Source organism: Cryptomeria japonica, chromosome 11 (genome assembly GCF_030272615.1).
Source record: "Cryptomeria japonica chromosome 11, Sugi_1.0, whole genome shotgun sequence".
Lineage (NCBI taxonomy): Eukaryota > Viridiplantae > Streptophyta > Pinopsida > Cupressales > Cupressaceae > Cryptomeria > Cryptomeria japonica.
The window spans coordinates 698,577,296-698,594,575 of record NC_081415.1 but is presented as its reverse complement, the minus strand read 5'-3'; the positions used below and the strand labels follow the sequence as shown (position 1 = coordinate 698,594,575).

Below are 17,280 nucleotides of genomic sequence, written 5' to 3'. Positions count from 1 at the left end.
ATGGAAGACATGAGTAGATTGCCTTACCAAAGTGTAGTTGGAAGTTTGATGTATGCTATGGTCTGTACTAGACCAGACATTTCCCAAGCAGTGGGAGTTATGTCCAGATATATGTCTAATCCTGGTAGAGTTCATTGGGATGCAGCCAAAAGAGTCTTCATATATTTGAAGGGTACCTCAAAGTATTCTTTGTGTTATCATGGTAATTTAGATGGAGATGTGATTTCCCTTGATATTCATGGTTATGTGGATTCAGATTGGGTAGATGATATTGATAGCAGAAGATCCACTAGTGCTTATGTGTTTACTTTATTTGGTGGTGCAATTAGTTGGATGAGTAAGCGATAGGTTGTGGTTGCTTTGTCCACCATTGAAGAAGAGTATATGGCAGCTACTCATGCTTGTAAAGAGGCCATTTGGCTTAAGAGGCTGTGTTTAGATATTAGAATAAAACAAGGAGCAGTGACAATATATTGTGACAATCAAAGTGCGATATGCCTAGCTAAGAACATAACATTTCATGCCCAGACCAAGCACATTGATGTTCAGTATCATTTTGTTAGAGATATGGTCGAATATGGTAGGGTGAAGCTAGTTAAGGTAGAAAATTTGATGAATGTTGTACATTCTTTAACTAAGGCTATGACCACAAAGAAGTTCAAATGGTTTTCGTAGTCTATGGGCCTCATGGCCCCTAGCAATTAATTTGTGTTGATACTCCCTTTGCTCTTGCAAGGTGTTCGACAAGTGGGAGAATGTTGGAAAAATGGTGTCTCAACCTTGCATTTACATGAGATTACTATTTATAGTAATTTTTCATTTGGATACGAAATGGTACGAAATTCTCTTTGAAGCTTCTGGTTGGCTAGATAAGCGTTCCGGTAAAGTTACGTCGCAACATCACAACTAGTTTTGAAGATATTAAAGTTTTCGTTTTGGAGGGGTGTAATGAAAGATTTATATTTAATTTTGAGGACTTTAGAGGCCCTGAAACACCCTGAAAAGTGAGCATAAATGACGTAGAGGTTTATGAGGTGATAGAGCACTTTGCGAGCTTTCTGACACTTCAAAAGATTTGTCAATAGGACACATGGTTCTCAAGTTATGGGCTTCGAAAGTTTGTACTCCTGAAATAGGAAATATAAAATGTATCAGACACATAAATGAGTTGTAAAAGGGAGGGACATGTGTTGATGTGTGTTTTAACACATCATAGGGCATCTAGAAGGGAGATAAGGTCAGCTACACCTTATTGGATGGTTTTAGCCCATGGTTTTGTAATACTATTTGACGGTTTCTTGTATTATATCTCCTATATATGAGGTGCGTGAGATAGAGGTTGTGTGTAAGAGTCTTATGGATATTGAGTTACCTTTGAATCTTTGATTAGTGGTACTCTTGTGAAGAGCTTTCTCTACAATTATATTGTAATCTGTTTTTGATTGTTGAATAATATATTGGGTGGCTTTCTGAGTGTGGGGTTTTTTTTTCCTCCCGGAAGGGTTTTCTCCATGTAAATCATTGTGTTATGGTTTGAATGTTATTATATCTATTTATGTTTTCTGTAATTGTTGTGATGATCTGTAAAAGTTTCTGCATTATTGTCCTCTCAAGGTTAGTGTAAGAAGTTGTTCTGCTACTTAACTTCCTTACATGTTCTTGTTCTTGTTCCAAAATCAGGGTTTATCTTTACCATTTGATTCTTCTTTGTTATCCTTGAATAGCTTAATGGTGCCTTGTTCAATAAGGACTTTCTCAATTGCCAATCCCTATTCAATGACTTCCTTAAAAGTGGACAAACAAGCTTTTCTTAGTTAATATCCAATATCCTTGTTGACATTTTGAGTAAACATTTCCACCATTTGTTTTTGTGGGATATCACAAGAACATCGACTCGAAAGACCTCTCCATCACTGTAAGAATGAAGTAAAGAACTTTCCATTTTTCTATTTGGTCTTGAACAAAGTAGTCATTGACACATTTGTTTCAATATTGTATGAGAAGTATTGTATGAAAGCTTTTGCTAAATCACTCCATGACTTAATTCCAGGTGGGAGTTGTGAAAACCATTCCATTGCCTATCCACCTAAACTTTGTGGGAACAATGTCATCAAATATGTTTCCTCGTTGGCTACCTCAATGCAAGCTGTGAAGAACTCTCTTATATGTGCCTTAGGATCTCCCTTGCCTCTATACTTATCAAATTTTGGTGTCACGAAATATGGATGAAATGGAGGCATTGGAATACTTTTGTCAAATGGATAAGGACATATGTCTTTCATTGTATACTCTTGATTTGGTGCATTCATGTATGCCATTTGTTTTTGAAAATCCATGATTTTTTGTTGCAAGTCATTCTTAGGTGGTGTCTTTTCTCTTTGAGTCAGTCCCATGCTTGAGCCACCGGGTGGAGGAGGGATATAATGCATGTATGGATGATATTGGTCATAGATGTGCTTATATGGAGGAGGAACATAATTGTAGATAGTATATGGACCACTTGGTATGGTATTATAATGAGGAGCACTAGGTATAGGTTGATACATGTCATGACCATGAGAATAAGTGCTATCATAGAAATGATCTTGAGTATTGCCCCCAAATCTGACACGAGGTCTCCTCGTGTCATGATTTTGAATATTCCCTTGAGTGTAGTTGTATGCATTGGTATGATCTTGGGTTTTATCATGGGTATGAGCATGTGTATTTCTCCTCCATGCAAAAGGTAGACTACATGGTTGTTTATGAGAATCTCTAGTAAAATTGGCTTGAGTATGAGTGTTGGTAACTTTAGGTTTTCCAAATAAGGATGAGGGTGACTCAGGCATGAAACTTTCTCTCCTATTACCACCATTATGTTCTCTAGGATTTGCATTTGTTTGATTCACTTGATTTGGATCATCCTCTAAAATTTGTGACATATCAAAATCGTGAGGTAATCTTGTTCCACTTTTTGCCATGAATTGAAAGAAGTATTGTCTATCTCTTCTCATGATTTCTTTAACCATTATATTGAAACTTGGATCTATGATAGTCTCCTCAATGTTTGTGGAAGTAATAGATGCATTGTCATTGCCATCATTATTCTCATTGTTGTTCTCATTGTCATTGTTTGGTATATTATTGCGATTCTCTAATAGGTTATAAAACTCATCTCCATCAAACTCATAAGTACCCATGTTGAGAGATCTAAGAGCTCCCTCAACTTCTCTTCTAGACCTTTGTGAACGGGTTTCAACCATGAACTAAACCTTGGATAAAATGAAAGATGGAATAAAATATGAAGACTTTGAAAGACCAAGAAAGAATATGAGATAAAATGAATCTAGGGTTGTATTGCAATCTCCAAAAGTGTAAGTCCAAGATATGTGTGATCTAAAGTAAGGTATGGCTTCCAAAGAGATGATAGATCTCTTGATGAGGCAAGTTTACCTTGACTAAAGAGGATCAAGTGGGACCCTAAGATGATAGATTTGATATATTGTAGTATGTTTACAAAATACGATTAGAACGACAAAGTAACCTTTTGACTCTAGCTTGAAAGGTGTGTATTTACAAATGAGTGAAAATGGTTGAAAATGTATGACAAGGTTAAGGATTGATTGATTAAAGATGAAGCCCTAAAGGAAGCTTCTTTGGAAGCTCTTTTGATCCCAAAACCTAAGCACTCTTTTCCTCGTTGATAATGACAGTTTGCAATTTTTCTCTGAATCACAGACGTAGTACTGCTCTGCATAGACATAATTTTCCTTAGGACTGATAATTGTCTTTTGCATAGAAGCTACTTTTAGCAACCCGGACACAATTTAAAATCATAGATGCAATTTTAACTATCATAGATGTGATTTTTGTTGTTTTTGACAAATGTTCACTCTCTGATACACAGACACATTTATGCTCTGTGCAGACATGGTTTCTCGAAACAGATGTAGTTTTAACTATTACATACGTGATTTTAAGAAAATTTTCTGAATCTATCTAAATGTGTAATCGTTGAATGTGACTAGATCTTGATGTTGAATGTCTTGTGGAAAGAAAACACAACAAACAATGAAGACACAATGTCTGAAGGTGTTTTTGTCAAAATTGATTGTAATATGTATGTCCAATAGGTCAAATTAGTCCAATTTCCATAGGTCTAGCACAATTGAAAACACTTCAAACACTTTCCTAGCGTAAGGTCAATGTTCTCATGGTGATAAATTCAGCCCACAACCTGGAATCTCTATCGGCTCAAGTGTAGGGACCCCTTGAGGAGTGTATTCACTAATTTTGCCCTTTTTCATGAGAGGACAACTAGGGGCCTCCATGACTAGAAGGATGATCCAATCACCCTCTCCCTAGAAAGTTACAATAGCTTATGCTAAGCTGATGATTTCTATCTCATCTCATAGGAGCCTTATGGTGAGTATCTTGGGGGGAAAACCATGTATCCCCTTGCACTAAAATTATCGAGATGTTCAGTTAAAATAGGGTGGGCCACTACTCTAAAGGTGTTTGGTCATGTTCTCGGGCATCTGGTGGCTATACATGTGACATTTCACTCAAATTAATGAGGCCTCCTAGTTTGCGGAGGTTATGCTCTAAATGTTTTTATGCATCACATGGATAATAAGGGAGACTAATGTCGGTATAACACATCGACACCAGGTGATAAGAGACTTTCTTCCAAAACCACAATCTTTTATATAGCAGACCAGAACAAAATACCGCTTGGATCGTTCCCTCTCACAAGACGGGAGGTAGGCCCTCTAAAAGACAATAACAATTTCTCTTACACCCAAGATCCAATGGAAGGGGAGGGGAGAGGATGCTTTTGTTATCACCTTTAGGGTTCTAATCTAAACACAAATGTGCCAAAGGCACAAGACACTTCAAGCAAGTTAATTAACCCTCAACAAACAAAGAAAATATCAATGAAAACATGTGAGCCTAATTAGACTAGGAAATGAAATTCAAAGACACACACTAAAAATACTAATGATTAGTAGTTTTGATAAACAACCTCCACCTGCAGGCACACAAGTTAGGTTAATTTTAGAAAATCCAAATCCAAATGTGAAAAAAGGGGCCTTCGACAACTGGTTTTTCCTCTTAGAACAACTGCACCACTCGTTATTCCAATCAAGAGGGTTAGGACAAAAAAAACAGATCTAAAACCCTAAGAATCAAAAGTAAAAAAATAAAAATAAGAAATGCGAAAAATGTGGCTATACTAGTTGCAGACGCGAAAATCCTACCCAGACGCAAAAATACAGAACGCAAATGCGAAAACAAGAGAGCTGGAACCTACAAAACACAACAGAACAAAAACACAGAAACAAAAGGCGAAAAAGCAACTTCTGAGTGCAAACGCGAAAATCTGTAACCTAGATGCAGAAAGAAAAGCCTGAATCTATGAAACACTAAACAAGAACATAGATGGGGAAATAGATGACGTCGACGCAGTTTCTAGACATAAACTTAGAAAGAAATGTCGCAGATGCAAATATTGAAGATCTGGACTTGCAGATAACCAACATAAAACATAGATGCAAAAACAAACGACACAGACACAGAATCTGAATGCAAACGCAAAAAGAAATGTCGCATATGCACAATAATTCAAAATCATTGCTAATCCAACCTAAAACTCGACAAAAAAGCTAAAAACAACCAACAAAATGTCTAGAAACAAAGGGACAAGAGTCCCACCAGGCGTGCCAAAATGTGTGAGGTGAAAAATGATGATGACATGCTATTGCAAAACCACAAAGATCCAACCGCAAACAATCCTAGTTCTACAATAAAACATTCACCATACACCAATGAAGATACCTAAGAACATGAAAATTAACAAATAGAAACAATAAAATCATTCACATGCCAAGTACGGTTTGATCTCCACTGTCTCCTATCTCCATTGATCTTGTTTGATATATTTGCTCTCAAATTTTGTATGTGCATAAGAGCTCAACAAAAAATGGATTGTGGTTGTGGAGTTGCTTGATCACAAGAAAGCTTGATTGCATAAGAGTGTTAGCTAGGGTTGTGAAAGAAGGAGAGTATCGTCTTATATAGAAAACACTTTAGAAAATGGAGGGATAAGATTAAGAGGTGAAAGAAATAAATGGTCGGCTAGGATTAAAGGGTAGGTAGAAGAAATAATAAAATATGAAGAGGGTAGGTAAAGGAAAATTAAGAGATAAATGACATGTGTCATGAAGAGAAAGAGATAATGAAGTAATTAAATAAATAAAGATTTATTTATTTGATTTAGGGAAAGATAATTTAAATAAATAAAAAATATTTATTTAAATGAGGAAAGGCTAGAAGAGGATAAATGAATGAATTAATTAAATAAAAATTTATTTAATTAATAGAAGGCTTAAGATAAAATAATTAAATAAAAAAAAATATTTATTTAATTAAGCTAGGACAATTTTAGGTGTCTACAGGTTTCTCTTGCTTTCTATAAACCAAGCCATTCATTCATTGCGATCTATCTAGAATTCATTTATAAGTTAATCTACTTATCAGATTCCTCTTTGGATTAATCTCTCTCAAGCTTGCATAACTTTAACCATACCTTCTTCTCTTCACATGTGATAGGTGTTTTGCTTTCTGATGATTCATGAGCCTAAACAAATAACTCCAAGATGATATCAGAGCATAGATTTACTAAGTTCTTGTATAATTTCCTAAAGATTCAACCTTGAGGAGAAAAATTGGCACATCTTGAAGAAAAATAATTTTTTGTTTTTTTTAGATCTACAAAAAACCATATGGGTCGTATTTAGTTTTGAAGCAAAAAATAGTACAAAAAGAAAAGAAAAGAAAAGATTGGGCCATAACTTTTTCTGGAATTGTTTTTGAGAAAAAAGGTTTTATGTCCTATTCTTTACCCCCAAAACTAGGTGGATATCTATCAAATTTTATAGAAAATGAATAGATTTTGTAAAAATTAAATCACAAGGGACGTGTTTGTAGGTTGTCAACTAGCTAAATTTAGCTTATTCTTCTTTTTACCACAACTTTTGCATATGGTGTCAAAATTTGGTAAACGAGACATCGTTAGAAAGGTATTTTTAAGCACTTTCTAGTGGTGGTGATCTTATAATAAGATTCAACTCCATATTTATGTTACACTTAGTTAAAGTCACATCTTCAGTTTCAACTTTCGAGCTCATATCTTTTTACTAGTATCTTTAATTTTTTTTTGCAATGTTGGAATACACACAATTTTATTAGTTTTTTTTCTGAGTATATTTTAGTGTTTTCACTATTTGGTTGATTACTTGGATATTTTGGCAACTAGAATGGATTTGTTTGTGGGAGAGGAATTTATTTGATCTACTTTATATGTATTGAGGTTTTTATTGTATAATTATTTGATTTGAGGAGGTATCATGGTTTTTTTTGTTCATGCCCCTATTATCAACCTAGCAAAGGGCAATTATATGTCTTGGTGAAAGGGAAATTATGAGTCTTGGCAAAAGGGCATCTTGACACATCTTATGTCTCTTAACTAGGGCTTCTCTTCAGTGATATTGCTTGATTATAGAGCTATTTTATTAATTAATCTAGCCCCCTACTATTCTAAATGGGCTCGCCCACCCCATTTGGCTAGGGAAGCCCCCCTACAATTCAATGGGGTGTCATCAATGAAGAGATTAATAAAGAGGGTTATCAACATTTGCTCATTCTAGTTAAATTATACCAAATATCAAGTGTAAGACCATCCAGAGAATTGTAGGGCACGCCATTAATGAACTAATTCGAGAAAACAGGGTTTATTTGCTTTCATTAGCGTATCCTAGCAACTATCAAGTGGAGGAAGGCTAGCAGGTTTATTAATGAACAAATCACCCTAAAATGCTATGGGATTGCTCGACTCAAAGTGAGAGGAGGAGATATGGGGGAGGAAATGTTGTATCCCATGTTGACCAATACACTGAAAGGTTCTTGTTATCTCCCTTAGAATATTAGGGAAATCTAACTCCTCTTTCTTCTACTGTTCTTCCTTCTTTCATTGATCCACTTGATCTTATTTCTTGCCTTTCCCCCTCGAGTGCCCTACCTTTATATGGACTTATCCCTCAAGTAGCCTCAAAGAGAGGTAAGCATGCTTTGAGGATCATTAATGACCATGTTGTAGGTGTGATTGGTTCTAGTATTGATTTTGACATGAGGAACCATCCTTGTGGTAAAATATAATATGATATCCTCATGGATCAAGGGTTAAGACATATTGAATTAGGAAAATGCACACAGATCCTTGATATATACATGAAAGGAGGTTGTGGATAGATGTTAATTGCCCCATACCTAAAAATTTGCAATGAAAAAATAAATAAATAGGCAATAATCAATCAATTTGGGATAAATTTGTGATAATGCACTATATGCATATGGGAATATCAAATTTAGAAAAAAATAATGATTTTTCTAAAGTAATTAGATCGAAAACTTAGAAAAATAAAAGAAATATACAATAAATATAGGTGCAGAATTTATATGTTCACCAAAATGTAAGGTAAACAAAAATACCGTACATTCACATAGAGTTCTAATCTAATGATTAATTGTGAATTATTTTTTGTTGAGGTTGACTAACTAAGACCAAGTCCAATTAAGTAAGATTGAGAAAGTAATACAATATAAAAATAAGGTTGACTAACTAAGACCATGTACAAGGAAATAATTGATATGGATTAGACCTTACCTAGAATTTAGTGTGATGTTGAATTTGACTATTAAGATGTTGCAATGGAGAGCTAAATACTAGAATATAAAACTAAATTAGTAATTAGAAGTTTGTGATGAAAAGGTTTTGAGATTTTTGGGGCTTGGAAGTGTATCGCACGTGATTTGGTCCTTGAACAACTTTCCTTGGTACTTCTTCAGCCACTATAAATTTATTCTTTGGTCGTTGTAGAGAATGTTTGCCTAAGAAAGTGTGGTTCTAAATGTCATCTTTGGGAGCTTTCTATGTACATTTGGGAGAGTGAAATATATTTTATGACAATTAGGCCTCTAGTTGATATTAAACTATTGATAAAAAGTTAAAAGTGGACAACAAATACCAATTAGCTGATACGTGTCTTTAATTGAACACTAAGATTGATGTAAGATAAATTTGATTCTAATTGTGTTTGATGTAAATAGTGATTGATAACTAAATGAAGATCCAAAAAGGGACAATTTGAAGACTGATAGATGTTGGTTTATTGATTTTTGTGTCTAATGCCAATAAGACCATATGATGTGATTGATTCCTATGATGTGTGTGGTTTTTGAGAGGAAGCACCCATGAAAAATGTTTCCTACACTAATCAACTAGGAGACATATATGTAAATATATTTTCTTTGTAATTACAAAAAATAATACACAAAATTAGTACCTAAACACAACATCCATGTGGAGAAAACCCTTCCAAGAGAAAAAAACACACACTCTAATTTAACACTTGATCAAATGTATTATATATCAACACTACTTAAAATATAACATCAAGGTTATGTCACTACATTCAAGTATCAACAACATGTAAATTGGGGTATTTTTGACATCATTATAGTACCTACAAAACTGTATCTCTAAGCACCAATAAATGGATGAAGCACAAACTAGAAATAGACAAATAGTTTTGAACAACCATGTACAATTATAGAAGAGGAATGACACCCAAATCACATGTCATAAATCCCAATGCCTCATCCTGGTCTTCAGAGTTATTTTTAGAATATTCCTTACACATTGTCATTTAAATTTTATAATTTGTCATATTTGACTGCCCAAAATTGGATGCCACGATTTGTCTTCATTATGCATTTGTAGATGATTTATGGCATGTATCATAAGACTACCATGTAATGCTAGTCAAGTTTTCGATGTAACCCCTTTCTAATTGTGCTCTTATGCGTAATAAGAATGTCATAACTCCCACTTATAATATCATAATGAATTTTAGATGCTCCTACAACCTCTTCAAGATGATGTGGTGAAGAGTATGCTCCACTCCTCGTGTGGGTACAAAATAATAAATAAATAAACACAAACATAAAAACAATTAAAAAAATAGACATTAGGAATGTAAGGTTGAGATATCTTTTCCCATCAATTTTAAGAGTAAATGGCCAATTATCTTTTAATATTTTCAAGTCATTAGGAAAGTATCCTTAAATACACAAACTTGGACAAGTGTTTTGAAACTTTTGTTGTGCATATCAATAAATGATACTCATATTTTAAAAAATTGTCAACTTTAAAATTAATCACGATTGATTTGAAAGAAAAAATATAAAGTATCTCTACAAATTTTATAAACAAAATTTCTATTCTAGGTTAGGGAGTAGCAACACTAATATATTGACACCACTAATTGAGGAGTTTATATATAAAACAATTTAGTGGTAAACGATTGTAGGGCCACTAGCTATGATTTGTTGGATTGTTCCAACAACCACATTGTAAAAATTCTCTTAGAATTGAAAATCATGAGTGATTAGGTTTGATCTTTGAAATTTGACCTCATGAAATCCCAAGAGAGCCATTAGAAAGGAAATTGAATACAAAGCAATAGAGCTAACTATTAATCTTATTGGATAAACTAAAACATAAATTAAATTGTATATTAATAATATCAATGCATAAAAGCCAACATATCATCCAAAGTATCTCAAAGAAAGTATTTGATCAATGAAGTAACTTTCTTATGATTATATATTTAATGTTTAGAAAACCAACAATGTTGTTTTATAATATTGTTTTGAATAACCATGTACAATTCCAAAGGAGGAATGCACCCAAATCACGTGGCATAAATTCCAATGTCTCATTTAGATTTTATAACTTGTCATATTTGACAACCCAAAACTAGACTCCCTGGTTTGTCTTCATTATGCATTCACAAAAAACTACCATAATGGTAGTCAAGTTTCCAATGTAAATCCTCTCTAATCATGCTCTTATGTGTCATAAGAATGCCATAACTCCCACTTATAATATCATGATGACATTTAGATGCTCCTACAACCTCTTAAACACATTTCAAGATGGTTGACATGTGGTGAAGAGTGTCATCTCAAAATAGGAAGCCCCACTCCACATGTGGATACAATATAGTGAATAAATACAACAAATATAAACAAGTGATAAAAAAAGAAAGTAGAAATACAAGGTTGAGACACCTTTTCCTGTGATCAATTTTTAGAATGATGGTTGATTATCTTTCAATCTTTTCAAATCATTATGAATGTATTCTTATATACACAACCTTAGACAAGTGATTTGAAGCTTTTGGAGTACATAACAATAAATAATATAGTCATACATTAGAATTGTCAGCTTTAAAACCAATCATAATAACTTAATCAATTTTGAAGTGAAACATTTACATATCAAGATGTTCAATTCAAAATTCATTAAAAACATAAAGAACTAAATTATGTTAACATTATACAACAATAACATTTATCAAAAGATGGCTCGTCAATAGGTTTGGTAGGGTAAATCCTATTTGTGTCGCATAACACGGGACAAGATGGAGTAAACCAGAGGTAGGATGGGTAAAGATAAACTTTGATGGAGCATCGAGAGGGAACCCAGGGATTTCAGGAGCAGGGTGCATTGACAGAAATGAGGAAGGTAAAGTTTTGGCGAAAGGCACACAACGCTTACCAGGAGAAACAAACAACGAAGTTGATGCGAAAGTGACACTATTGGCAGAAAATATTTTGGTTACAAGATTATACTTGGAAGGGGATTTGAAAATCGTAACAGATGCAACTGCGAAATGGGCCTCACATTGCAAGAGATAATAAAATAATTCAAATCTATCAGTGAAAAGATTAAAAAATTGCAAGATTTGAAAATATCACATATTCGAAGAGAGGGCAATCCAGACGCTGATTTTTTTGTCTAACGTGGGATGTGAGTTGGATATTCAAGCAATGAAGTGGTGGCAGGGTGGTGGGGTACACGTGCAGTGTACCATTTGAATTTGAATAATGTTTTTTAAATAATTTTTTGACTCGCATGACAACATGTTTTCGTTCTGATTTGGGACAATGTTGGGCTGGGTTCCTATGCACGTTTAATACGCTGCCAAACTCCGCTCACCCATCAATGTGGCGCTTGCTCATGAGCCGTGAGGAAGGTGACACAAAATAAGCATTCATGGTTTTTACAAGGGCCAAAGGAGGACGTCCTTGAAATGAGGACACATTCATAGCAATCTTTGAGGTGATTATAAGACGAGGCTTTTTAAAGCAAGATGGATGGCGGCCTGACATTTATTCATAAAATTTGAGAGGAACAATCTAGAGAGCAACATAGAGCATGAGATATACATCGTGCAAGTGGCACCCATGGAACCAAATTTTTCGCTCCACTGAATAAAATAGTAGTTGGCTTTTTTTGGGAAGGTTTCAGAGAAGAGGCTTCAAAGAATTTTTAAGTTTGATGAGAATTTTTAAGTTTGATGATGATTTGTTCTTGCAATCATTGAAAACCTATTGGGAGAGGAATATCTACTCTCTGAGTTTTGGTATCGCACCAACATGGACATCATCTCCATGGTGGTGGCGTGGGATTTGCAAATTGGGATGAAGGAGGACGTAGTGTGGGTTGCCAAGCCGTGTGTGCCAAACCATTCATTGTGTGGTTTAACTTATTTGATAGCTTGAGCTGCGGTGGGTTGAGGGTTGTGGCGTCCCTTTGGTGAAGGGATAATGCCAAACAGTAATGATTTAGAATTCAGGGCTTTTATGCTATGGCAGGATGGAGCAAACTGAGAGGCGAGGACTGAGAAAGCCCGTCTAGGTTGGGAAAACTTGAAAGACTACATTCAGGAGAAAGAGGTGGAGCTACGAGAAGCTAGGGAAGCCAAGAAGGACGCAGCCAAGAGGATGAAATTTTCTCCAAATGACTATTGGATTAATGGCTCAGGTGAAAAAAAATAAAAAAATGTTCAAACTTTGAAAGTTTAAATTTTCATCTAGTTTTTTGTAATAGTTATTTGTTAAATTTCATATATTTGGACTTTGTATGGGATGGTTACATGCCGTTATTTTGAGAAAGAATTTGTAGTTTCAGGTTGGGTAGTCGTAGTATCTGATAATTTTAATATGATTGAACAGTTTATGGGGTTAATTCCCATTTTAGTATTATAGTTTCAGAATGTTTGAAGAGTTTATGAAATTAATTCCCAGTTTGAAATCTGATATATGCATCTTTTTATGAATATTAATACAAATATAGAACTTTACTGATGAAAAAACATTTATAGACGTAACTCCAAAAAAAATTTATAAACAAAATTTCTAGTCCACATTACGGAGTACCACCTATTCATGGATTGAGACCACTAATTGATGAGTTTCTATACAACACAATTTAGTAGTCAGCGATTGCGGGGTCACTGGCTATGATTTATTGGACTGTTCCAACCTACACATTGCCAAAATCCTCTTAGATTTGAAAATCACGACAGATTAGGTTTGATCTTTGAAAGCTGACCTCACTAAGTCCCACGTTAGCTATTAGAAAGGAAATTGAATACAGAGTAACAGATCTAACTATTAGCCTTAAATGGACACACCAAAGCACACATTGAATTACATATTTATAGTATCAGTGCATGAAAGCCAACATATCATCCAAAGTATCTTAAAGAAAGTCTCTGATCAATGAAGTAACGAACATATAAGTTTTGATCTGAATAGGAAAACCTTTTTATTTCTGTTGTACAACTTTTTCATTTGGGCTTTTCGATTATGTCTACAGTGGATATTCCCACAATTGCATTGGATCCGTTTCATCTGAATCTGGGGTGTTGTTCATTGTGTCAAGTATGGAATTAGTTGTACCAATTGCAGAGATGAAGGGTGGAAGACCTGCTTCTTGCAACCGATCGTTGAGAAACTTCAGTTGAATATTTGCTAACTGAGACTGCAATTCTGAGACTTGTTGTTCAAGCCTACGGATTGCACCCGCACAACCATACACTGGATCTTGAATCCTTACACTAGCCTCGTATATCATGCTCGACACAGCATCACCTCTCTTCTCTACTGGTAAATCCTGATAAAAAAACATAGTTATAAGAATGATGAAGTCAGTTGGTTTCTGGTAAAGCAAACATTTTCTTTTAGTGCATCTAGAATGAGATAGTAAGTTAAGTGGATTTGATCTTGAGAGAAACTTTATGGTTAAATATATTTGAGTGAGTAATCTCTTAGGAAGTCTTAATATTTTAGCTTTATGAGCATCACCTCTACGCAATGATTGCTAAGTGGACCATTCATTCTCATGAGTTTGTGTGAAGGTTATTGCTTATGAAATATGAGTGAATGAGTTTGATTCAAAAACAACCTAGTTGAATTTTAGTGGAAATATCATTCTATCCTGTTTCTCATATCTTACTCTCTTCTTCCTGACGATGGATTATGCAGTTTGATCCAAAACGTCAAGCAAAAAAACTCACACAGTTGATTTCAGAAGCTATGTACATTAACACTATGGACTGTATAAATCATATGACTACAATATCATAACTTGACACATTGCAGAAAATACCTCCTTATTAATTGATGAGATAAACAATGAATGGTTTATAAAGCACAAATTGTTAAAGGTTTTACAAATGAGCTAGTACTTGGGGGAAACTCCATGGTTAAGCATATTTGAATTGGAGTAATATTACGATGGGTGACCATCTGAGAAGTTCTAATGTTTCACCACTATGAGAATCATCTAAATGCAACGAGTAAGTGAACCATGAAAATTCCCATGAAAGATGGTTCAGGTGAACAATTACTCATTAAATATGAATCAATAAATTTGACTAAAAACAACAGAATCAAATCCTAATAAAAATATTATAAATCCAGCTATTATATGAGATTAGTCAATGACCTTTTCAAAATCAAACTACAATTCAATAGTTATCTCTGCAGATAAACTAATAGGAGATTTGGAAAGCTATATTTATGCACATAGAAAGTTGCAGGTTCAATACTCTCTCTTTCACCTGCTTCGCAGGGGCTGGCTGACTCATTATGCATATAAGGCACATATATAGATCTCCTAGATGAATGAGAAAATAAATTGAAAAAAAAACATACATATTAAAACCATAGAACATGCATCTGATTTCTCAATTGTTTTAACACAGAATTCTGATTGAGATTTTGCTTACATGAAGTAGCTTGACAATGTTGGTGACCCCAAATACTCTATGCACAATGACGAACTTTCTAATATCAGTTGGAGGAAAGTAGGGAGCAAGCAAGCACTTGTCTGAGCATTTCTTACGTTGTATCCTGCATGCACCGCATGCAGGAGCAGAGCTTTTTACGTTGCCCTTCATCTACAAACACATCACCAGTTCTTTGCCATTAAAACAAATGAATTCATACATTCAAGACAATCAAATAATACATATCATGACAAGTCTCACCTTTTAAAAAATTAGAATAGATCTTCCCACAAAACCCCACTGCGTTCATGGAAGAGCAAAGATGGAATATTCAGCATTTATAGATCATTTGGCACGCGGAGATGAGTGGTAAACACCTTCCTTTTTTCTTTGACTTGAAAGAAGGTAGACTTAGAGAGCAACTTTCATGAGGAGCCCAGGCGGCTTGCACGTTTCTAATTGTATGCGTGACAGTGAAAATTAGGACATGAAAAGGCCACCCATATGCCAGATATATGACAATAAATTGGTCATCAATACATTTTTCTGACAAAGATGGATAAATTTTCCAAGGAGGATTTTTCAAACCATGGAGACGTAGAAATTTGAGGCATCTGTTATGATAGGAACATCTGAAAAGTTCACTCGAGCAATTTGGTCTGCAATCTATATTTGTCCTGCCTCATTTCACGGACAGAATCTTTCCTAGATGTCCACGCAAACTCATCATCCTTGACTTTTTAACGCCAAGGATTGAGGTCGGCTACCGATGGGAAATTGGGTGGCGAGGAGCCGCAATTGTCTGGGTCGGACACAACCCAGGTCACATTCATGGCTGTCCATATTTTTCAGAAAAAGTTGAAGTTTTCAGTGAAAATTGTATGCATCATGAGGTTAATTTTAAGGGATGTAGTTAATTTTCACACAAAACAGTATTCTGTACAGTTTTTAAAATTTGTTAAACATAATGGAATTTCGTAAAATTTTTAGTAGTTAAATCTTCATGATCTGTATTTTCGTTGCTGTAAAAACACAAACAGATCTGGAAGTTCTTTTACAGTACCATTTTGTGTGGAGATTAGCTGGCAATTTTAAGAGATAAGGTATAAAATTGTTATTGTCTTTTTGATCATTGGATAACATAGTACATAAGTAGAGTGTTATAACGATGACCATGGAGCAATGGTAGATTCTTTATAGTAGATTTTTTTTACAATTATATATAAGTAGAGTGTTATAATGATGACCATCAAGCAATGGTCGATTCATTATAGTAGAGTTTTCTTACGATTATATTATATATTTAAAGTTTAAAAAATCAACACGTTGTTTTGCAATATGACATATTGAAATTTTCAATAATAATTTGTCTAGTGTTTACTTTTGAATCCAACTCTATAAGTGACAAGGAATTCAAATTCAATGTCATTACCATTGACTTGGGAAAGTGACAAGTGGTGAAATGGTTAGAGATTATTACCATATGAGAAATTTTCACAAGATGCCAGTATGTTGTGTGCATGTCTACAAGACACTAGGAAAAATTACAAGGATAACAAAAAGGTTAACACAAGATTAAAGGCCTAAGAACCATGGGAGGGAAATAAACTAATGCAAGGGTTGAAATGATTCTACAAGCACACTAGGAAAATAGAGACCAAAGTGAGTCGAAAACATGATACAAAATTATAAGGGTATAAAATTTCCTTGATTATATTTATTCCCACTTTGAAGGGCTTATGAAACCATGCAAATATGCATGCTAAAGTAAATAAAGGAATTAATAGATAGGAAATAATATCATAGAACCCAAAAGGATATTATGGAGGATGTAGAAGGCTTTCAAGTAGAAGAACCATGCTGGGGAGCTAAGAACCTAAAATATAAACACATTAGACAACATAAACCCACACATATTAATAGATTTAGAAATTAGAAACATACAAAACCATTGCGTTAGAATGTCATACGTGCCTATAAATATATAAACATAAATTACACATACACAAATGATAGAAAACATATAAAACAAAGGAATTTTTATTTTTTTGTTTGAAAAATGAAAGAATCCTCAATATGTAAGGTTGTCTCCATACCA

General features: G+C 34.3%; 1 protein-coding gene across 1 annotated transcript; it reads right to left on the bottom strand.

Annotated features, from left to right (window-relative positions):
- Positions 1-13,627: 13,627 nt before the first annotated feature.
- Positions 13,628-15,493, bottom strand: LOC131067139 (LOB domain-containing protein 1). The gene is made up of 3 exons (XM_058002069.2): positions 15,444-15,493; positions 15,183-15,353; positions 13,628-14,065 (listed from the first exon to the last, which is right to left on the bottom strand). Exons 2-3 carry the CDS (start codon positions 15,351-15,353, stop codon positions 13,763-13,765), a joined length of 474 nt encoding a protein of 157 aa, XP_057858052.2. The 5' UTR covers positions 15,444-15,493; the 3' UTR covers positions 13,628-13,762.
- Positions 15,494-17,280: the final 1,787 nt, after the last annotated feature.

Coding starts and splice junctions, on each gene's coding strand:
- LOC131067139 (XM_058002069.2), bottom strand. CDS start 15,353: ATGAAGGGCAACGTAAAAAGCTCTGCTCCTGCATGCGGTGCATGCAGG. Junction 14,066..15,182: donor ACATTGTCAAGCTACTTCAT/GTAAGCAAAATC, acceptor TTTTTTTATCAG/GATTTACCAGTAGAGAAGAG.